The 13135-nt window shown below is 42.9% G+C and overlaps 1 protein-coding gene across 2 annotated transcripts; it reads left to right on the forward strand.

The window, feature by feature from the left end:
• The first annotated feature begins 194 nt into the window (after window positions 1-194).
• LOC102199760 (protein FAM208A-like) lies at window positions 195-8997 on the forward strand. Of its 2 annotated transcripts, none has more exons than XM_013912774.1 (13): window positions 195-338; window positions 749-821; window positions 942-1016; window positions 1176-2048; window positions 2411-2721; window positions 2836-2938; window positions 3037-3989; window positions 5369-5491; window positions 6188-6347; window positions 6451-6559; window positions 6674-6852; window positions 6972-7106; window positions 7374-8997. In XM_013912774.1, exons 1-13 carry the CDS (start codon window positions 231-233, stop codon window positions 8609-8611), a joined length of 4440 nt encoding a protein of 1479 aa, XP_013768228.1. In that variant the 5' UTR covers window positions 195-230; the 3' UTR covers window positions 8612-8997. The 2 variants fall into 2 exon arrangements, with proteins under 2 accessions (XP_013768228.1, XP_013768227.1); XM_013912773.1 differs by having other exon boundaries at window positions 196-338; window positions 7371-8997.
• The last annotated feature ends 4138 nt before the right edge of the window (window positions 8998-13135 follow it).

Here is a 13135-nt window from a genome sequence, read left to right on the forward strand (position 1 = left end):
CCTGGCATGTGGGCGGTTGTGCATTACTTGAAATTCTGTAAAGCTTTTCTAAAAGCATTCATGCATCATGAAGCCCGGCTGTCTCAGTAAAGTAGTGTGTGTGTGTGTGTGTGTGTGTGTGTGTGTGTGTGTGTGTGTGTGTGTGTGTGTGTGTGTGTGTGTGTATCATAAATGATTACATGTTGAGTTCCGAGTAACGCATTCCCGCCTGCTTATTTCTGTCTGCAGTTATGAAGTGTGGGATGTCCTGCAGCCTGTTTGAGGTGGTGGACGGGAAAGGCAAACCAACCAGCGGCAGCTTGGCCGCTCTGGTCAACAAACTGGAGAGAGACCGGATGGTGAGTCACATACCTGCAGTTTATCCAGGTTCTCTCAGCAAAATAAACACAACATTCTCAGGTTGTACAATATTCAGGTAAATAAAATGCTCCTTTCTGTTTTGACAACTTTGCATTTCTGTGCATTTGTTTGATACAATTAAGGAGGATCTCGTTTCATAAACAGTTCCATTTTCTCATTGCTTAGAAAACAGTGTAGGGATGTCATCTGTCAAGCTGCCGTGCTAATCCTGTTCTATTTTGTTCAGTAATTTTAAACAAATGGCATAAACCTGTCAGTTTAGCACTCATTTACACACTGAGCAAATGAAATCCTGTCCAGAAACAGACTGGTAATATGATTGCTCCCATTGTGCGATAATGATCTATTCCCTGATGTTCTGACTGCAGCTTTTGCTTTTCTTCTTCAGGTGCTGGTGAAGTCCTTATTTGATAAAGGCTTTCTCTTCCTGTTGTCCTCTGCTCAGATGGTTGAATCCAAAGGTGCCAGAAAGCTTTATCTGCCACTCTCCTCTTGTAATTCTCTGTTGTGTGAGTTGAACACCTACTTGTTGCCTCCGGTGAGAGTTTGGGTTTTAAAAAGGTTCTCTGTTTGTTTTCTAGAGCGGCGGGGGCGGGTAGAGAAGAACCTGCAAGCATTATTCATCTTTCAGGAGCCAAGGATGATCGTCAAGTACTGTAAGTCGTATTCATTGTCTCTACATGCATTTTCTGACTGATCCCGAGTGCCAGCATCTCCGTGCAACGCTAAAGAATATTTCATTTTTGTTTATCGCTGTTATCTTTGTCATGCCGGTTTTTACACGATTCTGATGCATTTTTCCTCCTCATTCTTAGCATCGAGGCTGTTCGAGCCAGAGCCGCTGACGGTGGAGCCTCATCCGGCTTTCTTGTCATCCATGGAGTCTTTCATCCCCGCAGTGCACTATGGCCTGTTCAAGTTGCGCCCAAACCCAGGCAAGGACCTGAGCTCTGGGGTGGAGCGTCAGGCCACCGATTACCTAACTCGTATGGATTCGGGCACAGTGCGTCCATTCATCCTACCCGACTACAAATATAATGTAAATGAAAGGACGAACCCCGTCACAGCACCCAGACCCAAATGTAACATGGATGCTGTGCTGCGATCGTACGTTCACAACCCCGCAAACTATATTTTACCTCTGAACAAGGCAAAGGACATCATTGAACGAATACGGAACCCTGCACCCGTACCCGCACCCGCTCCAGCCCCAGTGGAATACAGCCCTGTTTCTGACTGGGGCGGCTCGGACAGGGGCTCGGACAGAGCAGAGAGACCCTCAGAAAGGCTGTCCCAGGAGAGGGCGCCTACAGAAAGGCCAGCCCAGGAAAAACCGCCGACTGACAGCAGCAGCGGCGGCAGTAGTATTAGTAGCAGTAGTAGACGGAGGCCAGCGGTGGCCCATTCAAACGGAGCCCAGCTGCAACACAAGCCCCACGATGAGTCCCAGCCTCAGCCGCAGAGGTTGCGGCTGTCCCAGAACGAGTACGATAAAGACAAAATGAAACAGCTGCTTAAGCTAATTCAGCTTCATAAGAAGGCACTCGTGAAGGATCCCGGGAAGGATCGGGGGGAGGACGGCGCCTGGGATGCCAACAGTCTGAAAAGGAAATTTGAAGGGGACGAGAGAGGAGGCGCAAACAAACATCAACGCACAGATCAGCTGAGCAACGGGGAACCCAGCAGAGGTGAGGCGCGCTGCGATCACCTGTGGAGCCAGATTTCAGTCGTAGAATTTAAGTCACAGCCAATTGAATGAATGAATATTTTATTCGTTTCACAACAGTCTGATTAGTTCTCAGGAATTGAATAACTTCAATACATTTTTAAACAGGTTCATTTCAAGATGCATGTCTTTTTGTCGCTAACCCAGGGGGCTGTTTGAATATCTGTGCATACTGAGGAGAACATCCTAAAGCTGAAAAATAACCTATGTGATGAAATGATGAGAGGGTTTCCGAATAACCTCAAGTTTATTTTGGCACATCTGTATTGCAGTTTCAAAACATGCACTACTGTTAACTTATCTGCCTTACTTGTGCCCCACTAGGTGCACAAGGGGACGACCTTGTGGATGAGGGTGGGCAGAACGAAAATCTGACAGCAGTGATGGAGAGCATGGGGATCTATGACACCGACCTAAGGGCCCGTGGCAACACCAATACCTCAGCCGTCAGCGAGACCCAACGCCTTCTCAAGATCCTCCTGGCCACACTCAATAAAGCTGTGGCTCAGGGTTCAGTGTCTGCAGACTCAAACCACGGTGAACCATCAACAGGTTCAGGAAGGGTGGAACCCGTTTACCACGACCCGGACCATAGGAAACAAAACGAGCCTCCGTCACAAACGAACTACGCCGAGGTGAGATGTAAACAGCTGATAGGGTTGTTATTTTGGAATATTTTTTCCTATCCAAAGATGAATAAGTATTTTATTGTACTTAAAAATATCTACTGGTGTGTTCTCTCTGTGCAGGAGGACATGGACTGTAGCCCAGGTAGTCCATTCAGCCCGGGCTCCCCACCAGAGCAAAAATGCACATCAGAAAACACAACCTGGGATATCCCCGCCAACGAAGGTACCTGAAAGCAATGAGTTCACACAGTCATCAATCTTTGAGGCATATTTGTGCTAACAAGGCATCACCGTGACTAATTTCATATCTGGCTTCCTCAGACAAAGCGCAGCCATTTAATGAGCAGAAGCCCGAGCCGAAGCCCGAGCCAAAACTAGAGCTGAAGTCCGAGACGAAGCCTGAGCTGAAGCCTGAATTGAAACCCGAACTGAAGTCCGAGCTGAAGCCTGAGCCAAAGCCTGTGCCAGTGGCTGCGCCAGCGGCAGACGTTGACCCAGAGCCGAAAACGCCTGCCGTTGTGGAAGTAAAAAAGATGCCTAAACCCACGCTACCTGCTGTAGAGGAAGTTCCATTCAGGCCCTCCATCAGCTTGGACACAATACTAAATCAGGAAATCCATAGCCTATCTTCTGACATTAAAAATATCATGCACACACAACACATCAACTATACCTCGCAGCTGCCTCCGCGGTTGCCTCCTCGCCACTGCTGGGTGTCTAGCAGCTGCTTCTCACACTTCGTTGTGCCCTACGTCTCCCCTGTCCCCATTCAGGGGCACGTCAAAGCGCTGTGCGAGAAGATGGACAAGTTGATCCCAGCCCCACCTGCTCCCTCCAAGGTCACTTCTCCACCTCCCCCATTGACACCATCTAATCTTACTACCCCACCCCCTGCCCCCATCCCGACCACCAAAACGAAAGCAGAGCCCTCTCTGTCAAAGAGCACCGTCTCCTCACAGAGCAGTAAAACAAGCGCCATCAAAGAGATGACATCCACTAAGATTAAATCGGAAGCCCCGTCAGCAGAGACGGGGGGAGAGGTCTACTCTCCTTCTCAAGTCACAGCGGAGTCTCCGGAGCAGAACTCACAAAACCCAGGCGCAGCTTCTGGCAGTGGGCCTGGGCTGCTAGCCGGCAGCCTGATTGGTCAATTGAAACCCGAAGTTTTCAGCAGCCTGGTGGAGATTTTTAAGGACGTTACCAAGAATACAGTTAAATTTTACATCTATTCTGGAGACGAGGGGGAGGAGAGCGCTGTCTGCAAGGAGATCAAGGTACAATGCATTATGTCATTATGTTTGTAAAGATTATTGATTAACCACAGGATTCTATAAATAATTCATTGCAGCTGAACCTATTGCAGCTACAATACAGTCAGTCAGTAAAAAGCCAGACAGTAATAGAAATGACGCTGAGGAAATTGAGTTGAAAGATAAAAGCAGAAATAATCTTTTTTTTTTTTTTTTGTGTTTGCATCTGTTTTGGGGGCATCTCAAAATATAAATAAGAGGTGGAAAGAGTCTGTAAATCTGCAAAGGTTTAAAAAAACAAACAAAAAGAAAACAGTGGCATAGTTATTTTCTATACAAGTCTAGGATTTCCAATATTTCACTGCTTAAATGTCACAGTCATCATCATCAGTCATAGTATAAAAAGATGGATGTCATTTCCAGGTCAGCAAACATCAGTGCTTTAAACATGCATTTTCTCTAATAACCAGCAGAGGGCAATTCTTCTGACTGCTAAAAGATTACATGCTGTGTAGAAGTCAATGGGAAAATAGCTCTTGGCTACATTGCTCTGTGACCTCAGATGGGTTTATCTGTTCAGGCATGATTTCCAGGTCACGTCTAATAAACTGTGAAGTTCATTTTATAAATTATGGTCATTATTAGGGTCAGGAAGGAGGATATCCAGGGTTTGCTCATTGGCTAACGACTTGTGAGTAGTCATTAACTAATGAGTGCACACTGTCCTCAATCCTTAACACCCCTAGTTGACATCTAAAGTGCTACCATTTTGGAAGAACTACTTAACAATGTTACACCGAGCTCCAGCGGTTACGTGATGATTTGATAATGAACAAAAAGTTTAGTTTTTTTTACTCAAAAATGCCAAATGTTTTCAGAAAAAGGCATTTGCTGTTTTCATTGTCGTGTGTAATAGTCTTCAAATATCATTAGCTGCTGGAGTGTGAATCAGGCATATAACAAGCAAACTGCACGCAGTGTGGGCTCATTAAAAAAGATGGAAAAGCACTTTTTCAGGTTTTTATGGCTAAAACTAATATTTTGGAGAAAATTGTAAGAATTCGGCAATGAAAATCGTAATTGGTTGCGGCAGTAATGGTGTTGTTACTGCCCATTTTACATGTTTTCTTTCACTTTCTTCATTACTATTTTTTTTTCTCCTTTTACTGGAACCAGAGAGCTCATGTTTATTCTTCAGAGGGGATGCATACCATGAGTGCAAATACAGGTCATTGTGGGAATGTGCAAGGCTGCAATAGCTTCTCTTTGTCACTGTGGGTTCATGTCTTAGTGCTCAGCTCTTTCTGTATCTGTCAGTCAGTCAGTACTCGTATGTGTAAAAGAAGAAGACACATTCATCTGTCTGTCTCTAACAATCTCATCCTCTCCTGTCTGTCACAAAGGAGTACTTGAAAAGTCTTGGCAACAGCGAGTGCAGCCCACAGACATTTTTGGAAAACAGCAGCAGTTTGGATAAACTCCTCATCATCATTCGGAACGAGGACATCGCAGCACATGTGCATAAGGTACAATCGCCGCCCGTTATCCTCCCTCCAGTCGCTCACATCCAGATTGTAGTTCGGATGAATCGGCACCCGCTGAGGCAGGTAGCGATAAAACATAAATAATGGGAAGTTTTACATCTCCCGCAGAGTGCTGTTTTTCGTCTTGTTGCCTGTTATTCACACGTTCTATTTAGTTATAGTGCTGCGGAAAGGTTTTAGCGCCAATAGCAAAGCAAGGATGCTTTTAAAATATTATCATGAATTATTTCTCTTTAATTTACTTCACACAGTGCAGTAAACAAAACTACCAAATAACTGAGGATCAGTATTCGCAGTGAGCACCCTTTTCCTTTAAAAGAGCACCAGGTCTCCTACATATACGTATCTATAAAAGTACTTTGCTTTTAAGTTTTGGGTGTTTTTTGGTTTTTTTGGTTTGTTTGTTTTAGCTTTGTTTATTTAGTAGTGTCCCTAAAATCTCAGGCCAGTTGCTAACAGATCAACGTAAATAGTTCTTAATAACACTGGCTGTCTGTTGTTTTGGCTCTCAGTGATTCTGAAGAATCAGTTTGGGATTAGTCAGACACTTCCCTGATGCTAAACGATTTAAATGCTGGACCTTATATTTCGAATTAAAAGATGTTTAATCTGGAAACTATAAAAACAACTTAATGTTTGGGGAATTAAAAAAAACTCACTCTTTCCTTTATTATGCAGATCCCGGCTCTGGTGTCTTTGAAAAAGTTGCCTTCAGTGAGCTTTGCTGGAGTGGACAGTCTGGACGATGTCAAGAACCACACTTACAATGAGCTCTTTGTGTCTGGCGGCTTCATGGTGTCTGATGAGTTTGTCCTCAACCCTGATCTTATCACGCAGGGTAAGTCGTGTTTTTATTTGTGTGGACTGTACAAGGTCCAAACAAATATTACTCGACTAATGCTTGTATTGCGTGTTGAACTTGTATTGTGTGTTTTGTCCAGATCGTTTGCAGGGACTGCTGAAGTTCCTGGAGGAACAGAGCACCCCTGAACACCCCTGGCAGTGGAAGGTTCACTGTAAGTCCCAGAAGAAACTTAAAGAGCTTGGGAGGTCAGTATCTCAGTAAGAGATTAGCCATAATAGCTGTATCCACATCAAAATGTTTGCCCATACTGGTTTTAACTGACCTCTCTATGGAACTGCTTTTGCTGTTGTTTCTTAAAGGTTAAACACTAATGCCATGGGGCTGCTGAATCTTCTGACAGCCTATCAGAAAAAGCATTTAGTGGAGTTCCTCCCGTATCACGAGTGTGACACGCAGTCGCGGCAGGCTCCAGATCTGGACTGCCTCATCAAACTCCAAGCTCAGCACACACAACAGCGACACCTCATCTTCCTCACAGGTAATCTCACTTCACCCCCCCCCCCCAAAAAAATCACCATTTCCACATGCCTCGTTAAGATTGTATTACTGTTGTGTTAGCAAATGTCTTTTACTCACTGAAAACGCTCATTTTTACAGAGAGACCGTTTGAGATGTTCCTGCAGTACTCCAGAAACGGAATTGTGATAGCGAGCATCGACGATGTTATGAGCGGTTTCCACAGTCTCATCGGATCCATTAATCAGAACGAGCTTCCTACACCTCCTTCTACTGGTGGGTAGCATCAAAAAGGGCGCAGAACACGGAAACAGCAGAGTTCATGTTTTCTGTATAATCTCATTGTTTTGCTAAATTGCCTTTTTCTCCAGCCATCTCACCAGTTAAAGATTTATGTTCTGCCAGACAGTTTTTTAAAGCACAGTTGTTAATGCAGCCATAACACATTTGTTGATTATATCTTTCTTTCCACTTTTCCATTACTCTCCCACTTTCTCTCGCTCTCTGTCTCTCTCTCTCTGCCCTCTCCTGGTCTCCCAGTAGTGAATGATGAGTGTGTGGAAGAGGAGGACATGTCATTAGACTCTGATGATGGCGAGCCACCAACCATATTAGATCCTCCAGAGCAAAAGCAGCAAGTTGCAAAGAAGCCTCCGCAGCCACCCCCGCCAGAGAACGAGTTTCGTCCTCCGCTCCCAGACCAGCAGACCACCCCTGAGACGACGCCTACACTGTCTAACTACAGTGCTTTCAAAACAGCCATCTCTCAGTTCAAAGCCACGAACCAGATAGGCATGGGCTCTTCAGACATTGGCAGCTTGTCACCGGGAGGTTTCCCTGTGAATCCCCACCAGAGCTTCCTGTGCCCTTCGGCCTCGTGGTCATCATATACGGGTTCCTCTAGCTACACGGCCTCCCCAGCCTATCCCGCCTCCCCCTGCAGCGGCACACAGGAACCTCCAACCGCAGTTTCTTCCGGAGCCCCAACCCCGCCTGTCATGCCCCCAGCCGGACCTCTAGCTAACCTGGCCTCCCTCCCCTTGGAGGTCAAGCCTCCCCCTCCCCCTCACCTCATGATGCTGGGTCATGGATATAGCTCGGATGTTGGAGGAGCGGGAGCTGCTGGGACCTCTCCCCTCACCACCACAGTCCCCCCCTTCACAGACCGTAATGACGCAGCTCAGCCAGGTTTCATTGCTGGGACCCCTAAGAATGCTAGTGGGACCCCCAATCAACCGGACAGGACACTCAGTGGACCTGGGGACGGGGTATGGGGGACTGCAGGGACCACAGCTTGTGACAATGCAAGCAACCCGGCCGTGGTCCCACCTGCCCCGGTGGATCCCAGTGGGCTCGCTAAGACTGGAGAAGCACTTATAGGCAGCACCCCTTGTAGTCAAGGGGTCAGGACTCAGGTGAATTGTGCTGACGGCCTTGGTGCATCTGTGGGTATTCCCACAGTACCCACAAGGGGGGGCTCTGTACTCAGACCTAAGCTGCCTCCACATCCAATGTCTGGTGTGGGCTATGGCAGTATAGGTTGCATGCCTCCACATATGGATCACAGGCCAATGATGGGTGCTATGGGCCCGGGTTCTTTAGGAAGTTATCGAGGGAGAGGAGTCCCACCTGTAGGACTATGGCCTCGGCCTGGGCGAGGGCACGAACGAGGCGGTGGGACTGGAGGTGGACCCTGCTCTTGGGGTTACCCAGCAGGCAGGGGTGGGCCACCAAATTATTACACAGACTATTCATATTCTCACAATTATGCCCCTGAATAGACAATCAACATGATTCAAGAGGCAACACAAACACCATACACCAGAGACTATAAGTGCTGGCTGAATGTATATATTTCCTTGTCATAAATGCATTGATTTAAAGCAGAAAATAAGGATCCTGGTTTTCTACATTAATAAAAATTGATACAGGCAGGGTTGAGTGTCCTACTGTCGTGTAAACTGTCTGTACACTCTTTCCATGTGAGCTATTTGAGACCCTGTTCAAACCACTATATTTATATTTGCCAACAAATGTTAATGGCCTTCCAGCTTCTCCGAATTAATCATGTTCTGTTTGTCCCAGTTTGGAAACGGTTTGTGAACAAGGGGAAAGGCTGATATTTTTTTAAAGAAAAAAAAAGAGTGAATGAAATTTCACTTTTGCTGTTGGTTTTCTTTTCTTTTTTTATTTTTATTTACACACTTGGTTGTCCAGAATTCTATGAAAAATAAAACATTTCAAATCTTGTGTGTGTGATGGGTTTGATGACGGTGTCAAACAAACCATTAAAAAGATAAATCCCAGCTGTCTTACTATTTTTTTTTTTCTTTGCCTTGGAACTTCTCACCAACCAAACAGTTCAATTTTCAGCATGGAGGTGGATGATGGAGTTAAAGTGTAATATTGACAGTGTAGAGTACTGTAATGGAATTAAAATACTGACATCAAATGTTATTGCTTGTGCTGGTAGATTTAGAGGTCTTTAAAAAAAAAATGCAGTAAGGAAACATTTCCTGACATTGACATAACATCAAATAAATCTATATTCTCCAGCACTTACATCCTTTGAGGCTCCATACGGAGTGCAACCACCTCTTCAACTCTGTCACAACCGAAAGACTCATTAACCCTTGTGTGGTGTTTGTATTTTTGTTACTCAGCCAGTGTTCATGGGTCTGGTGGACCCGCTAGAGTTTTGGCTTTCCAAATTAACACTATCAAACAATTTTATGTTAAATTACTCAACAGATGTTTACTTCATCCCAATTACAAGACATATGAACAGCAAACATGGTTAATTTTTTCCCTTTACCTTTGTTAGATCACATTTATGAATTAATGTGCTTCTTGTTTTTCTTTTATATAAAATGTTATAAATGAATCAGTTATAATCAAGTGGAGTGAGTGGAAAGACACAACACATTTACACGTGAAAAAATAATTAATTGTTTAATTTTTCTTTTGACAAAAACTGAACACGGGTCTCACAGACCCGAACACCATACAAGGGTTAAGAGGGTCGATGAGTGAGTTGTCTCATCAGCTATCTGATAGAGGGGAACGCCAGGGGGCGCTGTTTGCTTTTAATGTAAGAAATGGGTTAGCAGCACCTTTTTCTACAGAACCTCATTCCAGCTGTGCCATGGAAGCTTAGGGAAATGTGAAAATAAGTTCTTCCTGCTAAATCAATTATGGTTAAGACCCGTCACACAAATGCTGAGCAAGATGTATTTTTATTATTTCTTTTAGCAACCTTCTCCACATGGTTATTTATACTTAAAATAACCACTATAATTGCAATATTGAGCGGAGTTCTGAGGCTTGTATGCCTCATACAGGTATGCTTGGTTCTGGAGCATGAAGCACAAACAACAGACTGACTTCTACTGATTTTTAAAGGGACATACAGATTATGCAAAATAAAAAATTTACTATGCAAGTTATGGAAAAAATGCAATTGAATATGCTGCTGCTGCTAGCCTTTGTTAGTTGCTGCTAAGAGTTGTAACGAAAAAAAGATGAAAGATGATAGCTGAGGTTTGTAAAAATGATCATTTCAAGCAACTCATAGAGGTTAAAAAATTAAAAGGTTTGAAGTTAAGTTTTTATTTTGAAAATAGGACATTTAAATCACGGCCTAAAAAGTAGCTTGAGACTTTTATTTTGAAATCCCCACAGAAATAGTTTTTAAAAAAAAAAAAAAACCATGACATTTTAAAGCATTAAATTGGATATTTTATTTTAAAACATTTTTCATAATTTAAGCATCTACCTTTCTTAGAATTGGACACCGTAATAACAAATTTTAAACTGTGCTAAAGCTAACAGTAGCTGCTCGTTCGTGGCTAATCGATTCATGTAAGTCTTTACTCATGTTCCCTCGTTCCCCTTAGCTTGTTTGTTCGAGGAAAAAATATCTGACTCTTAAGTTATCTGCACAGAGAGCAAGTAGAGTAGGTCTTGGTGCATTTTCTTTCAAAGAATGTGGGCAAAACAATGAATAAACCTGAACAGAAAAAAAAAGCTTTTGGCAAAAACAAAAATAACAGGTTAGTTTTAGCTGAAACGTGTTAAAATGCTCTCATCCACTCTGTTTGTCGTATTTTTCATGAGTTTGTCACCAAGAGGCATTTTGGAGCGCAACTATGTGCATTTAGTCCCTAAAGTAGAGCCTGTATACTTGACTGAAGCACTTCCGTTTTATTCTCCTTTATACTTCCAGTCCCTCCACTACATTTGACAACTCTCATTGCTTTTCAGACGAAAACAAAGCCTGGTTTCTACAACCTGTCACATTCAGAAAATCTAGGAGTGAAGTCTCCACCACTCAGAAAAAAGATATTTCCACTCTCAAGCTGTCAGTTGGTTTCCATTTAGATAACTGTTTGAGAGGCAAAGATGTAAGAGGAGTCAAAAAAATGAACATAAGCTTGGATAGCAGAACTTTGCTACCCCATTAATCATCTCTCAGCACTTCAGCTTTATCAGATAAAACTACCCAGCCTTGTATAATAAAGTAGCACACTGCAGCAGGTTCAAGAGTAAAATGTTTGGTAAAGCAGTGATGCATCAATATTAAAAGTCATAAATAATAATATTTCTGTCAGAGGAACCATTTTTTTCTGCAGAATCAGGACTTCTGCTTTTTCTACCTTTTGGTGCTTTCAGTATGTCGATTTAGGTACAATTCAGAATGGAAGAACTTTTACTTAGTATTTCTTAAACTGATATTTTATCACCCAGCGCAGGAAGAACATTTCAGATCTTTTATTTAAGCTAAAGTGCCTGTACTGTACTACACTTAATATTATTAATAAAATACTTTACAACTAAAAGTCCTGCATTGTCGTTGTTACAGAAATAAGAAAGTAAAAATAAAAATGGATGTTAAAGTGAGTTAATGATGCATTTTATAATATTGCTTAATATTTTAATTTGAATGTGAAGCCGTTCTGGTGTGTTTGATCATAAGAGAAACTTAACACCTGCATCTGGATAAGCAATAGATAGACCTAAAAATAAAGGAACTGCACCAAATCTATGCTAAAATGTAATATTTCTCTCTGAAATGTAGTTAATTTGAAAAATAAGTCATCTTAAATTTGTACATTCTCGAGGAAATGTGCACCTCTGTTGGTATTTCAGCTGAAAATTCTGATCTGAATAGATCTTTTACCACTAAAATGTGATCAATTTGAACATAATACACTTGATTCTTTAAAAGAATTTTCATTGGATTATGGGACACTGTGGAAGAAAGAACCAGGTCAAAAGAAGTATGTATTTCCATTGCTTTAAAATTGGTCCTGTGGGTTCAGTGAGCAGCAGAGATCTCTGGGTTTAGGTGTTACCTTGTAGATGTGCCTTTGCAGGATGTAGGGATTTGGGCCAGAGTCAAACTTGCCTCTGTTCACGAGCAAGTGTAACACCAGTACCCCTTCTCTCATTACCTGACATTATGGAAGACCCATTCCTCCTTACACTGCAGTTTTTCTTGTCTTTAGTTTGCAGCCTAAAGGCAACATTGCAAACATTACATTAGAATGCAGCTTGAGCAGAGAGAAGTAATGTTGCTTAAAGACAGCTTTTTTTTATGAAGCCCTTTGAGGCGATGCACAAAACAATGTAAACAACACAGCAGAGGAAAAAAATGTGATCCAGTGCTCTTCTATGAGTCTCCGTCAATCACATACTGTATAGCTACATTAAGATTATAAATGTAGCCAACATGGCGATACCATAACGACAGCCTTGCAGGCAACACTATGAGGCTGCACTTGGACACAGCAGAAGTTCTAGCTACATTCATGTGAAAAAAAAAAAGTTTTCACACTATTTTGCGCAGTCCTCTGAAAATCTAAACACACTCTCACTGCATCCTTAGGATCTAAGTGGGTAAATAGCAGAGAGGGGCTGCCAATCAAATTGACTTGTTTAACTGATAGTCAACAAGTGTTGCCACCTGTGTAAAATCAGGTTTTGGTAGGAAAATATTTTGCGCTGCTTTCAAATTGGTCCCAAATAGAGCCCTTTTTCTCACATGACTGTGCATGCTTACATGCTTACATGCTTACATGTACAGACCTTCTTCGAGGTCTGTACAAAAAGTAATGGGAATCCATTAAATAATAGCTGAGATGTTTCAGAGTTTTAGACTGACCAACACTGCAATCCTCAGAGCCATTGTGTAAGTATGGTAGCAAATAGTATCATAAAGCACAGTTGTGAGTGTCTGCCACCAGTGACACTGTAATGTATTGCAGATTGGGTAGCGCTAGTGTCTCTGACAGTTAAGGTCTTTT

Source organism: Pundamilia nyererei, unplaced genomic scaffold, assembly GCF_000239375.1.
Source record: "Pundamilia nyererei isolate P.nyererei 1_Seehausen unplaced genomic scaffold, PunNye1.0 scaffold00100, whole genome shotgun sequence".
Taxonomy (NCBI): Eukaryota; Metazoa; Chordata; class Actinopteri; order Cichliformes; family Cichlidae; genus Pundamilia; species Pundamilia nyererei.